Source organism: Chaetodon trifascialis, chromosome 2 (genome assembly GCF_039877785.1).
Source record: "Chaetodon trifascialis isolate fChaTrf1 chromosome 2, fChaTrf1.hap1, whole genome shotgun sequence".
In the NCBI taxonomy this organism is placed as follows: Eukaryota; Metazoa; Chordata; class Actinopteri; order Chaetodontiformes; family Chaetodontidae; genus Chaetodon; species Chaetodon trifascialis.
The window spans coordinates 4,893,197-4,915,018 of NC_092057.1; the positions used below are offsets into that span (position 1 = coordinate 4,893,197).

General features: G+C 43.6%; 2 protein-coding genes across 2 annotated transcripts in view; one reads left to right on the top strand and one right to left on the bottom strand.

Moving 5' to 3' along the window:
• Nucleotides 1-9,941, bottom strand: part of anxa5b (annexin A5b) — a 397,957-nt gene extending 388,016 nt beyond the window's left edge. The window contains exon 1 of the mRNA XM_070978468.1: nt 9,931-9,941. The gene's annotated coding sequence lies outside the window, so the exon portion shown is untranslated. The remainder of the gene's footprint in view (nt 1-9,930) is intronic.
• Nucleotides 14-21,014, top strand: gatb (glutamyl-tRNA(Gln) amidotransferase, subunit B). The gene is made up of 13 exons (XM_070978447.1): nt 14-276; nt 1,721-1,874; nt 1,963-2,076; nt 9,539-9,737; nt 9,993-10,115; nt 10,244-10,357; nt 13,266-13,350; nt 14,020-14,064; nt 14,435-14,627; nt 14,872-15,005; nt 19,734-19,812; nt 19,921-20,055; nt 20,167-21,014. Exons 1-13 carry the CDS (start codon nt 128-130, stop codon nt 20,290-20,292), a joined length of 1,650 nt encoding a protein of 549 aa, XP_070834548.1. The 5' UTR covers nt 14-127; the 3' UTR covers nt 20,293-21,014.
• The last annotated feature ends 808 nt before the right edge of the window (nt 21,015-21,822 follow it).

Genomic DNA, 21,822 nt, shown 5'->3' on the forward strand with positions numbered 1-21,822 from the left:
GGCGGAAACCGTAATCATACCAAGATTGGGACTTGTAGTCATAACCTTAAAACAGGCGGCGTAGACGCACATATGAAATGTCACTTTAAGAAACTACAGCTCCCGTGTTCCATTGGAAACGCGCAACATGGCTGCCTCCTCAATAGCAGCAAGTGAGCTGCTACATAATATGAATAAACGAATATCAATGTTATATCCAAAAGCTTTGTGTGTAATCAGACGGATAAGCACATCGAGCTCACGATGCTACACCCAGCCGCAGCTGAAAGCGAAAAGGTAAGAGGCTGCTAACCTTGAGTACTTTGTGTTCTGCTGCTCCTGACCTGCCCCTCTTCCTGCCTGTACAGTCACCTAGCAGCCGTCACGGAGTCCCAAAACAAAAGCGAAGACGTTTATTCCGCCCACTATTTTTTTTATAATTTAAGTATCCGTGGGACTCAAACTGTTAAACTGTGACCACTCGCTAACTTAACGAAGTTACAGGAAACTGTTCGTCAGGTTAGCACACGTAGCTTGAACCGGGCAGCTAGCTAACTCGTAACGTAGAGTGAGCTACAAGTGCTGGTTACATACAGTCGCTGCCACTGATTTTGAACGTCGGTTGACGTCAGTTATCTCCTTCAAACTGTTTTACTTGACTTTGCGTATTCCATTGATTTAGTTTTGTACGTTAATTTTAAAAAAAAAGACAAGAAATTAGAGTCGGAGCATGTTCCAAAAACACTGAGTTCTACATTTCCCATAATGCAACGTACTAGCGTCTTTTGTTAGACCCTTCCTGCCTGCCCATGTCTTTCAAACTTCACAGTTTTCTTTTATATAGGGGCAAAGTGGGCCCCCAGAACCCCCCAAATCCGAGGTTTCAATTGGTTTTTGGTTGTGTGATTGAATGTAACTTTGTTTAAAATACAGTATAAGATGACATGACAAGGGCCTAAAAAGTAGGTGCTGGCATACTGAGCTTAAATGATGCCTATTCTGCAGTTAATTAGTCATATAGCAAACAGGGAGCCATGTTACTCCAGCATAGCAATACTGTACACATGCACAAAGAGGGGGGTGAATGGATTATTTGTCCCAGGGTCCCCTAGTGGGATAATCAGGCCATGCTTGAGAAGAGTCTAATGACCTTGCTGGGATTATTTTCTTAGACAGCTCCCTCCACAGCCACAGAGGATAAACAATGCATTTTCTTCATTCACTGTTAATATAGTTGATATACAAGAAATCAGCGTACTTGACTGTTTTATGCTAATGTAAAATGATACAAGCGGCCAGTGGATGTCAAGTAAAGTGTGATTTTATGGTCTCACTGTCACATAAAGTTCACAAAGAGAAAGCTAAATGTATTTTTAAAAGATTTAATATGGCACTTCTGGAGTTGTTTCTCCACATTTTCAATTTCTTTTTAGCAGCTGTGAGTAGTGCTTCTGTTTCCCTTTGTGCAATGCATTGTGGGACAATATTCTACATCAAGTGCACCCTTAAAAATCATGTGTTTCTCAGTATGCGTAGTATTTTCCTGACATACCCACAGCCTGCTTAGAATAAGTATGCTGTCAGGAATGATGCCAGTCAGCCAGACATAAGCGAGTACTTTCCTTTGTCATCCTGCACGGCTGCTTTTCTGCCTGATTCTGTTATCCCCAGTCCACCTGTATAGTAGGAGTGTCTTTTATTTGGTTCTGTCTGTACCATGTCTCGCTTGTCTCTGCCTCAGTGCTCCCCAGCAGCTGGTTGGAGTGGTGGGCTTGGAAATCCACGCCCAGATTAACTCCAACACCAAGCTATTCTCTGGCTCATCGGTTCGCTTCTCTGCACCTCCGAACTCCCTGGTGTCGTTCTTCGATGCGTCCTTACCTGGCACGTTACCCGTAAGTGTTGTTTAACCTAACTCAAACAGAGATAACCTGTTGTTTTTGGATCGCTCTCTTATCAGGTAACATCTCTGTGTGTCTCCAGGTCCTGAACAAACGATGTGTCGAGGCGGCAGTGATGACAGGATTAGCTCTCAACTGCACCATAAACAGGAAGTCATTTTTTGACAGGAAACACTACTTCTACGCTGACCTCCCTGTGAGTTTTTCACTCCCCCGGCTTCACCTTCTGTGCAACATCTTCAGTTTGACAGGTGGGAGAGTGATAGCACTGGCATTAGTGGGAGCTCAACAGCAGTGTAGACACACTGTCGTCCTGAGCATCATGCTGCATCATTGCTTTTGCTTTGACATAAGCGGTCCTCATCTGCCTCCATCTTGCCCATCGCAGCACTCCCAGTGAACTCTCCCGGTCATGAGCTCTAATTGAAATAATGAGCAAGTCTTGCTGACGCAGCGAAAATGCTATTTGCCACACGTACAGACAAATGACACCGAAAGCTGTTAAAGAAAATGACCAGTGTTTTTTCACTTACCAGCTCATTTCCCTCAGTGCACTTCTATTTTTTTACATTATCCACAGGTCATTTCCCTCTGTGTGCCATTGCTGATAATTTGGGGATAGCTTTTTTTTTTAATTCACATAATTTTAATCATTATTGGAGTCATAAAAACCCCAGGTAGTGCTGTCTAACTGAACAATTCTGCTTGCTGTAAGTTTGATTATGAACTGTCTGAACTAATAACAAGATATGAAAATTAAATCATTAATTAAAACAGATAGCTTCTGAGATTAAGGTGACTCTGATCTTCAGTAGTTACCCATAATGGACTTCACTTACCAGCCATTTTCTTAGAGTGGGTGCTTGTATTATCTAATTGTGGCTATCCCATTCTTAATTGAAACTCCTCTTATAGTAGTTACTATTGAGTACACTCCTTCAAAGCAGTATTAATTAACTAACTTTTGGGTTTTGGCCACTTGTAGGGAAGCAGAACAAACTGTAAACACAGCGCTGATAAATTATTGGGCGGGTAATTAGCACAGAGCAGGTTTTCAGAGCTTTTTCACTGAATATAGCTGCCTGCTGTGGCTGGAGATGATGGTGAAGCTGAAGAAAGCTGCAGCAATAATTCATCATCCCTTTATTACAACGAGCGACACCTTTCACATTGCGTTCAGTTTTTGGCCCATTGATGATATAAGAATATTGATCAGTGCAGCTTTAAAGCACCTATAGTCACCGTCGTCATAATGTGTCGAAGACAATGTGAGAGTGACGTTTACATGCACGAAATATTCCTGTTTCTTTGCTCTTATTCTGAAGCTGTTTACACGGCTAATGAAAAAAAAACACAGCCTCCCTCTCTCACTCATTCAGTCACCTTCTGCGTTATGGTTTTCATGCACATCCAAAAGCCTGTTGATATCCACATGTTTCACGTTGTTCTGAAGTGGGTGTTTCACCTTCCGACCAGAAATGTGGGCTTTTCTTTGCGCACGCATCTCGGCCTTACAAACTGTTGGCGGGGCAGCACACAGAGCTGACTGTAAAACTGCAGTAAAAACCCCAGTTGAGAAGGATATTCCAAATGTGCTCTATACATGTTCAAGGGATGCTCCTTGTTAGAGCCATTTGTGCACTCCAGACAACTTGATAAATAATTAAGATTTGTGTTATTTGACCTGATTAGAATTTGGAGACATTGAAACAGTCCTGTGGTTTTATTATAAATGTTCATTTGTAGCTGATAATTACTGCAGCTCTCCTATTGGATGACACATGTAATGCAATGCGCATGTGCTTTTGGTTAGTTAGTGCAGCTCTGGAACCTGGAGAGCACAGTAGATTTTGACCGTGTTTACACTTTGCTTATATGAGATTTTGTTTGTTATTTTATTGCACATTATTTTGTTTTGTAATGCTAAGAAAACAAAGATCAAGAACTCAGAGGGCTTTCAGTAGTTAGACGGAGCCGCACTGACACTCCTAAAACCTCGGCACATCCCACATGTTTTAACTGAAATTGGATTTGGAAATCCCAGTGGAATATGCTGTATGTATGACCTGTATAAACTTCTGAATATTGTCGCAGTTAGAATAATAGTATGATAATTAGTTTGTAAATATAGTCCATGTGAAGGGGGTCACTGGTAGTGACAGACCTGCAGAGTTACCATGCAGGTCTGCAGCTTCCCTCGGCTTTGCAGAGCTTAAAGAGTTTCAGCTCATTGTTGAGCTGCTGGCCCACAACTTCACTGTTTTGGTTCATTATCTCTGCTCTCATAAGCATTGTTTTTGGCTGCAGCAGGCAGCTGTTTTCAGCAGAAAAGCTTCAAAAGCTCCACTGTACACTACCTGCTCAGCTACAAACTGCAGACAGACACAGTTAGCGACTGGCTGGTGGACATAGTGGAGCGGTTAGCAGCTATATATTTCCCTCAGGGGTTGTTAGAGACCAAAAAGAGAGTGAAGTGAGAGTGAATATTGGACTTACTTTCACCAGGTGACCAGAAACACGACTCCAAATGAATAATGTTGTTGCTCTGTAACTGCAGGATGTGTAAATATCCTATGTTTTTTTTTTCTGCTGCCCCCAAGTGGCCAGAAATCATTCACTGCAGCTTTAAATTATTCTGATTGCAGTTTTCTGCCATTCAACTGCCACTGAATTATCAGATAAGTAGGGCAGACATGTGCACTATCTGGTATTTGAGGGATTACTTATCAGTAGTCTGGTGGGATAGTGGCAGAGGTAAAAAAAAAAAAAAAAAACACTTTTTAACACTGATGTTTCCATTTAACAGTCTTGCCCGAGCGACATTCACTTTGCTCTCTGTAATGGAGCGCTCGCATGGCAAGGTTTCACTAGCCCTCAGAGCTCCAGGGTAATTTTACTGCCATTATGAGTGACATTTTAAGGCTCAGATGGAAACGACAAAATGTCACAGGAACTCTGCAGTGACTTGCCCTGCAGAGACCTCTTCTCATAAATCTAAAAATTCTCAGAAGAAAGGGGGTGGAGAATTTTTGCGTTCTGAATTTTCAAAGTCATTCATTCATATTTTCTTTTCCTTTAGTGGTATTTCATAGAAACTGCCCAAAGAAGTGGCTTAAAACCCTGTGAAGCAGCAAGCAGCACACTGAAAGAGAGCTCCGTCTGCATTGTTATTGCACTGTTTTGATTAGACGTTTGACATTTCGATGATCCCTTTCTTTGCTATTTCTGATTAGTTTCTGCTCTAATTTATGAGCTAACTTGACTGTATTGTGAAAAAGTGACTGATAAGCCTCGATGGAGCACAAAGATAGAGTTTCCTCCCATTTCATATTTCTCAGACTTTCTGGTTATCGCAAAGTTGCAGCAGTACATATTTTAATCACCATGGTTGGGATACATTATCTCCCCAGAAAGTCCATGCGTCTTGAAATTCCAGCAAAATCCCCTCCAGAAGCGCTGGGATTACTGCTGGGTTCCACTTGCTCCATTGCATGTTTACCACAGATTGCATCACCTCCTTTGGAATAAGTCTCAACAGTTGACACACACAGCAGGGACGATAATACCTGCTAACACTTTTTATTTTTTTGTGAGATTTCCCTCATGCCAGCAGGTTGAGCCTGAACCTTTATTTGTGTTTTAACTTGACTGTGAGCCCTGTGCACAATACCTGCTGCTGCCTTGTTTACAGTTATTTAGTTTGTGTTAGTCAAGTTTTTTTTACGTAGCACATTTCATATGACACACTCAATGTGCTTCAGAATAAAAAAAGAAAAAGCAAAGATCATGCATGACAAAAACATAAAAGCACATATAAGATAGGAAGGTATTACAATAATAATAATAATAATAATAAGGGTAATAATGCTTCTAAGATAACATTTTTACCTCTTAATCACACACTTTAAACCAGTGTTTCCCAACCTTTTTGAGCCACGGCACAAATTTTACATTAGAAAAATCACACGGCACACCACCAAACAAAAATGTCACAAAAGTATATTTATTGAAATATAATGAAAATCTAGTCTCAATTTACTTACTCAGTGTGAAACCTGGGCCTGTTTAGTTGAACACAAAGCTGATATTCTTGCAGGAATTGAATAAAGACACGCAGGAAGATTTCGCCTGACTGGTGCTCTAAGCCAGCGGTCCGCAACCTTTTTTGTGCCACAGACTGGTTTCACGTAAAGCACTAATTTGCCGAACCGGCATAGAAACGAATAAAAACAAATGATCAGAAATACAACTCAATATTACTCTGAATGTAGCTGTAATTAGTGGGAGCCCTGCGCTTGTTTCTCTTCAATGAGAAGGCTTCATTGCCTCATTTGCGAGGTTGGTGTGTGAGGATCACCTGAAGCGATAACCCCATATTTTAAGTAGGACTGCTGATATTGTCTCTTAAATGCAGCTTTCTTTTTCTTGGCAGTTGTAGGCTCTTCTTCTTCTGTCTCATCATTTGGCCTTTTCCCCTTCCCAAGAAGCTCTCCAAAGACGTTTGTTTTTTACTCATTTTTCTTAGCTTTTTTACTACGGTATCACGTGACCGAGACGAGCGGTTTGACATGTGTAGAGAGGCACAGGCGGATGCACCTGGTTTTCAAAATAAAACCTCTTTCAGACTCTGATGATCAATAAAATATTTTTTGTTCAGTTTGTCTGTGCGGCCCGGCACCAAATGGCCCATGGACTGGTACCGGTCTGTGGCCCAGTGGTTGGGGACCGCTGCGCTAAGCCTTAGAGCACCAGTCAGGTGAAACTGGATAATCTTCCAGGGCACACTTATGTGCCGCAGCACAGTGGTTGGGAAACACCGCTTTAAACCACACTGAAAGTGTAAAATCAGATGTGTTTTTAATCTGCTTTTAGAAGAAGACGCTGTCGTGGCATCAGTCTCATCAGCGGCTCAGAAAGAGCAATCCGTCCCCGTGTTGTGTGAAACAGCTTGATAATCAGAAGTCAGACTGGCTTTAATTATGCAGACGATGGGACATTTTTCATGTTCAACCTAAACTTTGAGTGTAATCTGTGCTCATAAAACCAAACTCATAGCAGGACCGAGGGAGAAATTATCCTGCCCTTGAAAAATACATTTGTAAATTGTGTTGTACATTATTGATACGTTCCACTAGAAATCCCTGATTGCATTTTGTAAAACACCACAGTTGCTCATTTAATGATTAATGCTGCTGCCCAACCAGTATTCCTTCTTTCAGTTGAAATGGCAGGCGAGACACACATACAGCCTTTTAATAACATGCGTCAGCACTGTAACCTACCAGCAAAAGCAAATAATTACAATTTCCTTGAGATATTAAGCCTCCAAATAAACGGACGTGGTCGAGCTATTGAGGCACTGACGTGTTTAATGAGAGCTATGAATGTTTTTGTGACCTCTGCGGGAAGCCAAAAGAACATCAGTGCGCAGGCACGAGTAATTAGATGACCGACCGGTTTGTTTAGTGACTTTTAATCAGTCAGAAAATGACTCAGCGGCTCACAACGCAAAAATTAGCTTGGAGTGAGTGAGTGTGTGTGTGTGTGTCCAATCCTACGCGTGCAGTATGTGAGCAGGCCTGCATCTGTAACTTTGGATATGAACAGGGTGAGGAGTCACAGCTCATTACGGCTCAGTCTGCTGTCAGAGTGTAATTGGGGGAAACTTAATGCGGCCACCAGGATGTTATTAGCTACAGACACGCCTCATCCTTCATTATATATCAACAGTAGCTGATGTATTATGCAGGTAATGCAAATAGCCTTCACATACAGGATGCCATCTCGCCTACAGTAGGTGCTTTCGTACATGCTCGTGCTTCAGCCAGCAGAGACAACATTTTCAGGCTGAGGCGAAACCCGCGAAACGATTAAGTAAGAAACGGGGGATTTCTGATAAGCTGCAACAGTATTCACACAAGCCGGCAGATTTAAAGATGGAATCCGCCAGGAAGAACAGAAATTGAAAAAGAAAATCCCCAGCAGTCTGTTTTTCCTCTCATTTATTTTAAAAGGAGGCGGTGTGGAGGTGATTGATTGTGTCGATCAAGCACATTGTACAGGAAGCCGGTGACGAACAGCCCCCCGGCCTCGGCTCCCACGGCCTCGCTCTCTTCAGCATAAGTATGATTAATGTGTAGGTCCTGTGATGAGGTTTCCATAGTAACATGGGAAATTAATACTCGTGGAAGCAGATTCTTTTAGGGATATAAGAGCAGGTGAATTATTGAATTATTTACTCTTATATTCTCGTGAGGAGAGACGTGTAGAGATGTTTTTTAATGGCAGCCCAGCCGACCCATGACACTGACTGTGCTCATCACTGCTAGACAGATGTCAGTAAGCAAAAGACTGTTGATAAGGTTAAAGGATGGCATTGCACTGTGTATTAGCTGGGTTTTTTAAATCAGGCGTGCATGATGTCACACAGTCACGACAGTGGTGGGCCTCATCAGGGACGACAACGACCTGGCCTACAGAGAGGAGGTGGAGCAGCTGGTGGGCTGGCGCAAAGACAACAACCTGATCCTGAACGTGGATAAAACCAAAGAGATCATCGTGGACTTCAGGAAGAGCCAGCCCAGTCACGCTCCACTTCTCCTCAACAACACAGCTGTGGAGGTGGTCAGCAGCACCAAGTTCCTGAGGGGTGCACATCACAGACGACCTCACCTGGTCTGTGAACACAACGTCACTGGTGAAAAGGGCACAGCAACGCCTGCACTTTCTGCGCAGGATGAGGAGAGCCCACCTGCCCTCCCCCATCCTCACCACATTCTACAGAAGCACCACAGAGAGCATCTTGACCAGCTGCATCTCTGTGGTGTGGAGGCTGCAGTGCTGCTGACTGGAAGAACGTGAGGACCACGGCGAGGACAGCGGAGAAAATCATTGGGACTTCTCTCCCCTCCATTCAGGACATTGCACCTAAACGCTGCTTGTCCCGTGCCGTTAACATTATCAGGGACTCTTCACGTCCCCACCATGGTCTGTTCTCCTTGCTGGCCTCTGGAAAGAGGTTCTGCAGCATTCGGTGCAGGACCACCAGGTTCTGCAACAGCTTTTCCCCTCAGGCCATTAGACTGCTGAACTCTAGTTGTCACCTCAGGTCATTCTTCTCATATGTACTTTAAAATTGCTTAATTGTATATCTGTGCTGCTTGTTTTTCACTGTTTTTTACTTACCGCACATCCCTGCTGCTGTTTGTTAACTTAACCTTTATTCTACTGTTTATTGTACACATTGTTTATTTATACACCGTAATTATCCTACCGTTTATTTTACATTCTTAACGATAATTGGAAATATTTTCACCTCATACTCTTCATTTATACATATACTGTACATATATATGCATGTATATATATATATTTTTTTTTAACTATTTTTCTCCCTTGTGCTGTGCCTGCAGCAATTGAAATTTCGTTTAGTGTACACCTTGTTTACTGAATGACAATAAAGTTTGTCTAAAGTCTTTAATGCTTGCTTCAATGGGACTGTTTGCTCCCTCATTTCACGTGCTATTAAGTATGTGCAAGCAGTGCTGCTCTCCTCCTTCACTCAGCGTACACTACAGTAACACAGCTGGCAAACACTTTGGTTTTTAGCTCCCTGTTTACTCCGCAACCCTGCTGAGTTTTCTCCCGTCAAATTTCAGGCTGGATACCAGATCACGCAGCAGCGGCGGCCCATCGCAGTAGACGGCAAGCTGACTTACTGCCTCCTTGGAGGAAAGAAGAAGAGCCAGGTGATCAGAAAAACCGTCAACCTCAAACAGATTCAGCTGGAGCAGGACAGCGGCAAGAGTCTCCACGATGACCTCCGTGGCCAGACACTCATAGACCTCAACAGAGCAGGTATTTTTTCATTGATCCTATTGATGTGTAGCCACAGACAGAAGGGAGGTCGGAAAAGTTTTGAATGACCTGCTCATGAAATTAGAAAAACATTTCATAAGTTCCTCCTTTAATTCTGGAGGAAAAACCTTCAGACAGACGTTGTCCTATAGATTTCCACTGTTCAACAGAGGAATAGCTGTTGAGGTTTGTTGCAGAGCTGCATAGGATGGAGACCTTAGAGGTGTAAAACACAGCTGTCTTCACGTGCGTCAGGTGTAGGTCTAATGGAACTGGTGATGGAGCCAGACATGAGCTGTGGAGAGGAGGCTGCTGCAGCTGTCAGAGAGCTTCAGCTCATCCTGCAAGCCCTGGGCACCTGTCAAGGCAACATGTCTGGTATGGAAATCATTCTTTGTCTCTTCTGTCTCTCTGCCCTCCTCTTTTTTTATTTATGAGCTGCCATACCTCTAAACCCAAACTTATTTCCCAGCGAGTGTGCATCTTGTTCTTGTCTTCCTCCACAGAGGGCCAGCTGAGAGTGGATGCCAATGTGTCCGTCCACAGACCAGGCAAGCCCCTGGGCGTCAGGACAGAGGTGAAGAACATCAACAGCATCCGATACCTGGCCAAGGCTATAGGTAAGCAAATCAAAGCTGAAAGGAAGCGCAGCAGGAATGCTTTAGAGTGCGGTGGATATTTAGGGAGGTGCTTTTAAAAGCTGTTCCATCTGAATGCGTCTCAACCAGCTGCATGACTGCTCACACAGACCAAGACCATTTTGTGAGCTGACATTTGCGCACTGTGTCACCCTGAAAGACTCACTTAGAGTTTGTGCGTGTAATTATGTGTGGGCTACAAGTGGAACTGCCAGGAAAAGGTAAGAAATACTAAATGTGAGAGTAAAGGAGTGTCGCTCACTGCGGCTCCATATGCCTTCCTTTTATTCAAATGACATTTCAGCCCTTTGGCCGTCTTCAAAGGTTCATAATCAGGATTGTGTTATGTAATATGATTGAGGGCCAAGACATCATGCAAATAAAACAAATGCATATGGAGCCACACGTCTTTTCTGCTGTCAGTTCACAGTGATCAGCAACTCACAACAACCTCTGTTTGAAGAAACATTGATGTAACTACGCACATTTACTCAACTGTACTTAAGTTTGGGAAATATGCCTATTTTCTTTTGCCGGTTCTTGGATGAGAATATTGCTGAAGCTGCAGCCGGTCAGCTTAGCTTAGCACAAAGACTGGAAATAGGGGGAAACTGCTAGCTTGGCTCATTCAGGTAAACAATATCCGCCTACCAGAACCACTAAAGCTCACTAAATAACACATTGTATCTCCATGCAAAAAGAACTATTTGCTGATTTATGGGGAATTATGTACCAAGGGGACTAGTAAACGGCAGCTTACTTGTCCTTAACTTGAGTTTTTTTATTTCATGCTACTTTATGCTTCTGCTCCACCACAGTTCAGAGGTAGATAGTGTACTTTTTACTCCATAGCTGTAGTAATTTGTTATTTTGCAGATTGAAGAAGATTATACATGCAAAACGGTATAATGTATGCAATGAGCTAAAAAAAAATATGAGTTGTTATAGATTGAACTGTATAGCTGTAGTCTAGATGTAGCTGGATCTACACTCACAGAGGCATATTTCTGCAATATGAGTACTTTGACTTTGACTAACTTTGGATGCTTTAAGCAAATTTGACTAATAATACTTTAATATGTTTAGCTAAAGTGACATTTACAGTGTAGTCAAGTCAATTTGATTTTGCATAGCATATTTAAAAACAGCTGAAGTTGACCAAAGTACTGCGCAAATTAAAGTGAACAACTCAACAAAGCAACAAAAAAGCAAATAGAAGTTAAAAAAAAAAGCACAGTAACAACAATAAATGATGAAATGCAAGGCAATAACAAAATATGTGCACAAATGTTCAAACAGAACCAGAATAAAAGATATAAAAAATCAATTTATTTATCAAAATCAAATCAAACTTTATTTATACAGAACTTTTCATACACGATCAAATGCAACACAAAGTGCTTTACAACAGTTAAAAACATTATAAAGGAAAACTTATAAACAGAGAAAAGCCATCCCTCCCACCCACCCGCCGTATGTACATATGCACACCCAGGACTACACTCACACATGCACACACGCGCACACATACACACACACACATACACAGTAGTGAGACATGGCAATGCACTGAGGATCAGGGAAAACGTCACCTTTGGGGCCGTCCACACTGAGAGGTGTCATCGCAGACTATGACCACAGGGGGCGCCGGCACCAGACCCCCCCGACTCCGACAGACAGGTGGACCCCCACACCAAGGTGGGGAGCCCCCCCGCCCAGCCAGGCCAAAGGGACCCGGGACCAGCACCCCCAGCAGCAGACCAGACACAACTCTCAGTGCGGAGGACCCCCCTGAGGAAACAGGAAACACTGCAGTTAAAAGTAAAAGGCATGATATAAGACAGCTAAAGTAAATTAGACAGTTAAACAGAGAAAAATACATAAGATAATAAATAAAGTAGATTAAATAGGATAAAATATTACAGAATATAAAACAGCAAAATATATGAGATAAATATAATACAAAATGAATACTGACACTAAAATGGTGAAATATTAAATCCACTGAGAGCAAACAACAAACAAACAAACGTCATTGGAAACGTGTACGTCTTGATTTTCGTCCTAAAAGTGTCAACGGAGGAGGAGCGAAAGCTGGACGCACAATGTCCCTCACTCACTTAAAAACAATTGTTCTGAGGGTCTCGAGTTGATTGGGAGCGTCTGAGACGAGTGGACCTTCACGTCTAATGGAGTATTGTTGTGTGGCGTTGCTGCTTTCACTAAAGTAATGAATCTAAATGGTTGTTTCAAACACTGGAAACAAACACATTCAAAGAAGCCAAAGAGAAACACACACACACACACACTCCTGCAGTTTTGTATCTGCCAGGTGTAACAAAACCTTTTATTCATTTTAAAGATAAATGAAAACAAGATGGCTGGATTTATGAAGAGGCATTAAGACGGGAAGCGTGGTTAATATTGACAGTAAGTTGTGAGGACTGACAACCAGTCACAAACAATTAGCTGTGTGATAGAAGCTGAACTGGCTTCTCGCAGCTGCTCACCTAAAAAAAAAAATAATAGATTTTATGTCAACTCTACCCGCGCTGACTGCTGATTGAGCTTCACTTAAAAAGCAGACAAAGAGCCACAGCCAGCTTTTCACACGCGGGTTTTTAAGCGCTGTTTGACGCACCGCAGTGCTGCACTTGAATTATTTATCAATAACGTTGTATCACATTTGCTCTGCTGCTGAATTGGTATTTAAAAGTCAGAGAGAAAAACATCGTTTATCACAGTTATAATGCGGCAGCAGTCAGACCTGAGGATTGTCAGCACGTCACAGCAGATGGTCGGTATTTACCACAGAAATGTGTTTGCATGTACTGGTGTTATTGAATAAACCGCCCGTACTTGTGTGCATGTTCTCCCTTTACGTCTCCAGACTACGAGATCCAGAGGCAGATCGATGTCCTGCAGAGAGGGGGGAGGGTGCAGAACGAGACCCGGGCGTACGATTCCAAATCAGGGTAAGAGGATGGAAGAGCAGGCCCCCGATGCCAAGCTTGAGCCACTAAAACAGCCTCTGACTGGGATCTGTGCCTGGTTCATTAGTCCTGAGCTTCGCTGAGGAAGAACCATCATGGTAATCATGATGAATAGAGCCATTTGGATGCCGCCGTCATCCTGCGTTATCCGTGAGCTATGTGCAACTCGCAGGCTTACGAGCTCGCAGAATGAGCCCGCTAGCACGCAGCTGAGGTCTTGATCATCTTCTGGTGCTCTGCCTCTTTCCCATGAGGCCTTGAATGTCCAAGGTACACGGCGAAGCGTGTTTAATAGAGTGCGATGGCTCGTGATTGGCTCTGCGGTGAAGGTGGCTGCAGTTTTGAGCGCACTGGTTCGCAGACAGCCAGGCTGACTGGGAGACATCGACACTCACATGCTCCCAGCCTTTTTTCCTCTTCTTTATCAGCTGATCTGCTGATTAGTTTCTCCATTAATGATCCAGTCCACAAAGATCAGAAGATAGTGAACAATGCCCATCACAATTTCCCATGTTTTGACCCACCAACAGCCTCAAATCCTCCCATTTTCCCATTTGACATTGAATAATTCTCAAAACTCCTGAATGATGTGTTGAAGATTTATTTTCTGTTGCTCATCATATTGATCAATCAGCTGATCTTTTTCTCCAGGGAGACCGTTGCTATGAGGGACAAAGAGGGACTTCAGGACTACAGGTGAGCTCGTCCCGGGAGCTTGTTTTTATTGCCGTGCAGTTTTGATATCGGCCTATGATCTTGTCCTCGGCCGGGACTGAAAGGGGGTGAGAGCCCATGAGTGGCAGCTAGATGGAGAGAAATAAACAGACTTCACTCGAGGTCTGGACCTCAGCCATGTGTTTGTATGTGTTTGAGTTTAGGAGGGGGGATGATAGATGGGCAGGTTTAAGGCTGATGGAGTCAAATGATTGGGGGAGTCAGTGAAATGTGACAAGTGCGGCGTCAAGAGGACTATTAGTATCTCAACAAAAGCCAACCTTCTCCTCTCTAAGCTTATCTGTGCTGCTGATAAAGCGTTCTCCCCCTCCCCTCCCTCCCCTCCCTACAGGTTCATGCCAGAGCCCAACCTGCCCCCTCTGATTGTGTACGAGGATAACGCATCGCTGCCCACTGGCATTGATGCGTGCCAGGCGGTGGTGCTGGAGAAGATAAGGAAAGGGCTGCCAGAGCTACCCGGCGTCAAAAGAGACAGGCTGGTGCGAACGTACGGCATCCTGCCCGAGCACAGCTTCACTCTGGTGGTGAGTTTATACTTGGATGAAAGCAGCCAGCGAGAGAGTTCGGTTCATTCCCTCACTAAATCTGTTCCCTGCATCTTTCTTTTAATTGCCATCTGATCAAGTCCAAGCAGAGTCAGCTTGGATGCAGTCCTGCTCGAGTCCAGGAGGCAGCTGTGCAGTGCAGGGCTCCGCTGCGCCGCTTTGACCCTAATTAGATAATGCGCGCGCCAAGCGATAAAAGCTTTTTCACAACATTTTGTTGCAGAACGAGGATGGGCTGGTGGAGTACTTCGAGGCGGTGTTGAAGGAGACCAAGAAGGAGCCGAGGAAGGTGATTGGCTGGGTGACAAACGAGCTGTTGGGTCACATCAAACAGCAAGACCTGAGTGTGAGCCAGAGGTGAGACACACATGGATCCCTTCATGTCACTTTTACAGTAGCCACATAATGCGGTCATAGCTCATGAATGTGACCCCTCTGAGCCTCATGTGATTGGCTGGCTCACTTTGTACCTTTTGACTGCTGTATTTGACAGTGTGGCAGGTGGAGCAGTGGAACATGTCCAGATAAAGGCACTGTAGGACGCTGCATTGTAGCTGCTTTCAGACTGAGAGTCAGGACATGAGAGACTTCTTCTGAATTCACTCTTCTGCTTTTTCCTTGCAAAATACCAAATAGTTTGATTAATGATACAACCTGCATCGAAAAAGGTCAGAAGAAAAGGTTAAACTGTTCACTTGGGGCGTCCCCATACCTCAGGGCTTAAGACGCTGCTCGTGAACCACAACACCTCCACTTCATGACCGAGCCATCTCTCTCAATCAGCCAGCTCCTGTCGTCTTTCCTCTGTCTGCAGTGATGACATAAAAATGCCCAAAAAGACAAATTTAAAGAAAATCTATTCACTGTCTAGATGCAGACTGTCAGTCAGTCACATTCATGTGAAAAACTGATTTCATGTCAAAGTGAGCTGCCACTGAAAAGTGATTTCTTATATGTGATATCAGAAGTTCAGCTCCATATCCTGTCAATCAACCCAAATCTGAGACCCTTGTTCATGCTCCTGCTCACATGCTGGTTTAAGTTGGCTATGTATAGGATTGTTGTGCAGGTAGATTTGGGGAACAAAGCTCTGCTCTCAAAAGAAAACCCTTAGATAAATCAATAATTTAGCACATAAGGAGGAGTTTGTGGTGGTGGAGGGAGCTCTGGCAGCAAGCAGCATCGGCAGAGTGAACTTATAGTCAACAAGCGAAATTCGCCTGATGAAATGTCGTCACGTGGCCAAAAGCGGTGCTCAGAGCAGCGTACTTTCTTCTCCGCTGCTCGTCGTCTTTCCCCGTACAGCCTCGCAGTTTCGCCTGTCAGAGTTCAATCTGATTCAACTCTGTGCAAAGTGGAGGAGGCGGATAAATCCACACCCTCCCGCAGGGGACGTGAACGAGAAGCCGAATTAGGTCTGACTGCACCACGATGGCGAAAAGTATCAGGTTACGACGGCGGTGATTTCCACCTGCATGAATATGATTGGACCTAATTAGTCAGCTGATGGTTGTGAAGCATGACCACAGCAGCTGATGCCAGTTAACCACCTGAACTAATGATAGGCTTCATATCTAGTGTCAGTGAATGAGCTCTGTTCCATGACTTTTTATGCACAGCAGTCGTAGCTGCATCATACTGAACCGAACAAAAGCTCCTGGTCTAATGACATTCAATTTACTCCTCAAAGGAAGCTAATAAGTGTGCAAACAGTGCAGGCGACGAGAATCATAATGACGAGCTCGCTTCAGGTGTGAAAAGTCAATCTAATTTTGGGGTTGCGACTGAATCCGACCCTTGACACTCATTAACATGCACAAACCTTCAGTTGCTCTTGGCTGGAGAAGAGATGACTCTAACGTTATTGGACTGCTTCCTCTCTATTCCCCAAGAAGGTTTGGATTAAAGAACATTTAGCCACAAAAAGAGATTTTCTTCTGCTTTTATAATCAAGCTGGTGAAGACTGACAGCACCTTAGCCGGATGAAACAACTCTGTCTCATCTGTGGACCGTTCTACTCTCAGCTGGTTTGGTTTGATTGACAGCAGGGATTATTAGATTCTCAGTGTTCACAAATACCGATTAGATCGACGCATACGACACAACAGCAACACGTGAGTTCATAAATCGTCTGATATTCCCTGATTCTTTGTGTCTGATGAGGAGAAAGCCTGCATGGCAGCCCGTCAGGGAGAAGCCTGTTTCAACAAATCCGATTACATTAGTGGAATCATTACTTTTTGGAAGAAGGTGTTGTTTTGATCTCTCCCTGCTGAAGGCCTGTCAGCTGGAACAGTTTGGAAATGCTCCAAAAACACTTGTAATTGAAGCCTTTTTGATATTTTGATGCAAAGAGAAGTTGCCGTAGAACCTTTCACACTTGTGCTATGAACAAATAACACCAGTCGTCTCCCACTGTTTCTGTTTATGGCTCGCTGCGACGCTAAATATCAGACGCTCATTTCAACTCATTTCTTTTTGTCACAATTTTCTTTAAATGGCCGTTTGGTAGCGACTGCAGTTTAAGTAAAAATGAGGAGGTTGGATGCATCTGAGTCGTGTTTGTGAAGGTCAGTCGGCAGATCACGACTTCAGAAACTTCACCCCAGCTTGTCGACTGAGTCAGATTGTTCTGAGTTGTAAATTGTAATGGGTAGTTTTTACTGTTGTTCAGGAATATTATCATTTCTTTGAATAAAAATCTCTGAGTCATTACAGAGCAAATGAAAATGAAGTCACGGGTTGACGTCGCAGATGCTGCGAGCTTTACTTTATCTACCGTTCACAGACTGTCGTGACGCATTTGTGTGTGAGCAAACCACAAAGTAGCTGCTGTTTATTTGTGCATAATGTTCTGGAAAAGAGGCGAGTTAAAGGAAAACAAAGAGCAGCCGACCAGACTGTCAGAAGCTGCAGGCAGAGAACAAACACAGAGATCAGCTACATACTTAGAAAAACATTTCGAGTGTTTGGATCCAATAAAGAGGCGTAAAATAAAAGGTTTGGAGGGTTTTGCGCGTCTCTTTGTGCGTCCATATGATGTCAGATCTTTTTCTCTTGGCTGTCCTGCATAATCTTCCCAAACGTCCCTTTGCCCCTCTGGCTCCGAGCCCTTGAGAAGGATAAATGAAATTAGAAATGGGGAAGCACATTGGTCGGGCAGCCAGAGAGGTGAAACGCCCACACTTCACGAAGAGCTCTTTCAGTTCTTCCTCCGGCTGAGACAAGTCGCTCTTCCAGGGTTTCCCCTCAGAAAAGCTGCTGACAGCTGCCTGATCTCACTGCAGGTCCAGTGGCTGATCTGTGGCAGGCTGGTGACTCAATGCCAGCGTACATTATTTGAAAACAGCTATAAATGATATAAATATTGAAATGTGGATACTCTTGCAAAAAATGTATAATGGCATTGTTCAGGTCGCTTTGGTCAGTTTGCAGTCACACTGCTGCTGCCTGGAGGGACAAAAGCTGGATGTTTGGACTATTTAAAAAGTTTAGCACTAGTAGCAGTATTACCTTTAACCAATTTTTTTTTCTGTTCAATGTCTTTATTGAGTTTTCATATAACAAAAACAATAAAAAAGTACGAATATAAAGCGATAGGCTGGATGGACATGAATGGAAGGTTATGCCACGTGTGACAAATATAAAGAAGTACAGTTTCTGTTGCTTTGCATATATAACATGTCATTATGAGTAGCCAAATATACATAAACACAAACCAGCATAGACAGCCACAAAAAAGTGCTGTCTGTGACAAAAACAAACATAACAACAAGAACAGCAGGGGATGGGGTCATATCATACATAAACAAAAGAATCATATGTGATACGTAGAAATAAGAGTGGGGGGAGTCGACCTAGAGACAGCATCCAGTTTTTGCATTTCACCACAACAGTTTCATTAATATCAGGTGCATAATCACTCATATAACCCACTTTGTGTTAATCCATACTGTATTTTCTCACTTATGGTCCACCAGGCCCTTCAACACAATGGCAGCAGTCTCGTACCAGTGTAAGTCAGGAATGGGGACCAGATTCTGTAGAAAGCCTCAGTCATGCATCTGGACCTGTATGTTAGGTATTAGCCATGGCTAACATGTCAGAAACAACCTTATGCCACCCAGCTGTTGTGGGGGATTTACAGTCTATCCACTTCAGCAATATGTTCCTCCTTGCACAAAAAGTTGCGTGTCTGCCAGTCCAAACAGTAGACACACCAGGTTTTTTTAGGTTTACTGTCAAAAATTAAATGTAGTCGATTTTCTACATCTTGCCAGTATTTAGCAATGTATCTGCAAGTCCAGACACAATGAATAAAACTCCCCACCTCGACATTACACTAAGTGCACCGTTCTGATTTACTGTTATCGAGTTTGTGTCTAAACTGGGGAGTGATCTGTAAACGCTGAAGAAGTCTAAATTGGGTTTCTCTTGTCCTATTACAGACCGAGATGTTGTTCGCTGATTCCCATGTCCGTTCCCATACCGCCTCGTCAACATCCATATTTAGATACGTTTAGCCATTTGACTGTTAATGCATTACTTTTAGCTATTTCAACTGTTTTAGCCGACTAAGCTCACTGGTCATTGTACATTTACTAAAGATCTGCATCACACCAGCTGGCCATTCGATTTGCCTGTTTAGTTTTCTCCTTAACACAGAAAAGCAGATTTATCTTTGAAATGAAATTACAGTTTCAGCTTTAGTTAATTGGTTGAGCTCTCCATGTGGCCCCCAGTGCCCCCTGAGTACAGCTGGTTGGGCATCGCCGCTCTGTTAAACAGTCAGACAAAACGAGTTGTGTTTGTAAAGATGGACACTTCTCATCTGTTTGTCCCAGTGTCTTTGGAAGACACTCAGCGGGGACGGACTGTCTGGCCTGCAGTGCACTGAACCAAACTGTGTCTCTACTTAATATATTTGAACAGGATTTAGTCAAATCACAGGTGTTCATAGACTCTGCGGTCCTTCCAGTCTGATACCCCCACTCTTTCTCTCTCCCTCTTCCCCTCCATTTACATATATCTTTAATTCCTCAGTACACCTATTAAACTGTAATTAGATTACCTCTTCATTTCAGCCCTGTCTCTCCTTCGGCCCTGGCTGAGCTGCTGGAACTCCAGGAAGGAGGACACATCTCGTCTTCAGTTGCCAAGCAGGTCAGTCAGTTATCCCCTTCTGCCTGTCACTCAGTACAAACACCCCACATAGTGCTTGTTTGCCCTCTGGTTCTCACCTGTGTCCTCCTGCTTTCTCCCTGCCCTCAGGTGTTCCAGGACATGTGGAGGTCACCGGGCAAGAGGGCCCCGCAGATCATCCAGGAGAAGGACTTGGGCCTCATTAGTGACACCGCACAGCTGCAAAGCATCTGCCAGAAGGTGGTGGACTCGCACCCCCATGAGGTGAGGCCTCACATGCAAACTCTCACCTGCAATTCCGTTATTTGTTTCATTTGTTTTTTGTTTTGTTCGTTTGACGCTCAGACATTCAGTGTCCGCTCTGTCTCTCCGCAGGTTCATGCCATCAGAAGTGGAAATGAGAAAGTTCTGAACAAGCTGATGGGGCTGGTTCAAAAAGAGACCAAAGGCCGAGCTGACCCCGTTTTGGTAAGGGCAATTTTACAAGAGAAGACTTCATGAGAGTCAGATCGTGGCATGCGTGACCTTCGTGAAAGACAAACGATATGACCGTGATCTTAGAGATCTGTACGAACATGCAGATATACAGAGTGATCACATCCATGTCACTGGGCAGCATTTGGCACCTGGTCCTCTGTGGGTTGGAATAACTATTGATGGTCAAGCTGAAAATGAAGCTACCATCCTTAGTTCCTGAGAGAGTGACATTTTTTGTACATAATGAATCATAATCGAATCACATTCTGACCAGCTGATAAGATTTGATATGCAAAGTGGAAAAAGTCAAATCTGCTTTTGACTGGAAATCTAATTTAATGTTAAAGATCAACTTAAATGGTCCTGTTAGGATGTGAAGAAGATTGGGCTTCAGTATAAGCTTTTCAGTATGACTTTATGGCCTGTTGTCCACTGCTTTATGTGCTCTTCTGGTCAGACACCGTGCTCCCTCAGACATGGAGTGGGCTGGAAAACTGATGGACTCACCCAGGTGGGAAAGCTATCAATGAGCGCCCTCTTGTGGTTGCAGCCCGTTATTTGCCTTGTGACACTTTCTATATTATGGTGCGTCAAATGTGGATTCACTGTAATGTTGAGGTGCAGATCCTTCGCACAATTTTCATCTGGATTGTTTCAGAGCTCCTGATCTGCACCTTTTGTTATTGGTACATATGTGAAAATAAACCAGATACACAATAAAAGCTCATCAGTTCGCTGTTGTTTCAATCTAGTGAATCTTAATTTGACACAAAGTAATTCCCAACATCTGTGCACCTAATACGACTAATAATACCATTTGGAAATCAGAAAAATAGCAGGTTTTTTTTTTTTAATGTGAGAGAAAGAGTCTTGCTGTTGAGCAGACGGACGCCGTGTTGTTCTCAGATCAGCTGCGGCTGTTTGCAGTCCGTCTGTGAGGCTCCTGCACAGCCCCGAGAGCTGCTGGAGCTTTTTCATTACCAAATAATTCGATTTCTGTTTTAGTTGGTTTTGCTTCACTTGGCTGTCGTTCCTGGTTGCTCTTTGTGACACAGGTTGAAGCCTGACAGCGGCCTACAGCATGCAGTGTCCCATGTTTTTCCTCATATTTTCTCCAGTTTATCCCGCACTGCTTTGGTTTCGTGCTGCTTTGCGACCCATGTAACAACTTGTTTGCATGCACACACACAACACGGCCTGCTTGCATCACAGAAAGCTCTCATCAAAAGCTTCTTCATCAGAGTTTGCTTCATCTCTGCAGTATTTCATAGTCATTGCATGTGAATGGAGAATGGAAGCTCCAGACCTAGTTTTAAACAAAATCTCTCTGGGGGGGAGGGCTGCTCGGAGAGGAAATGTGTATTAAACGAGGACGTCAATGTCTACAGAACAAACATGCACAAAGCACTTCTGGCACAAAGGAAGGAGTACAGTATATTGATTGTGTCAGGCGAAACCTGTTCGCTAAAGCAGCTGGGTTTGTGCATTGAAAACCTTTCTCTTTTTCTTTTTTTTGCTCAGAGAGCGGTGGGAAAAAAGTCAACACATCCAGAT

Coding starts and splice junctions, on each gene's coding strand:
- gatb (XM_070978447.1), top strand. CDS start 128: ATGGCTGCCTCCTCAATAGCAGCAAGTGAGCTGCTACATAATATGAAT. Junction 2,077..9,538: donor ACTTCTACGCTGACCTCCCT/GTGAGTTTTTCA, acceptor GTCAAATTTCAG/GCTGGATACCAGATCACGCA. Junction 14,628..14,871: donor AGCACAGCTTCACTCTGGTG/GTGAGTTTATAC, acceptor ATTTTGTTGCAG/AACGAGGATGGGCTGGTGGA.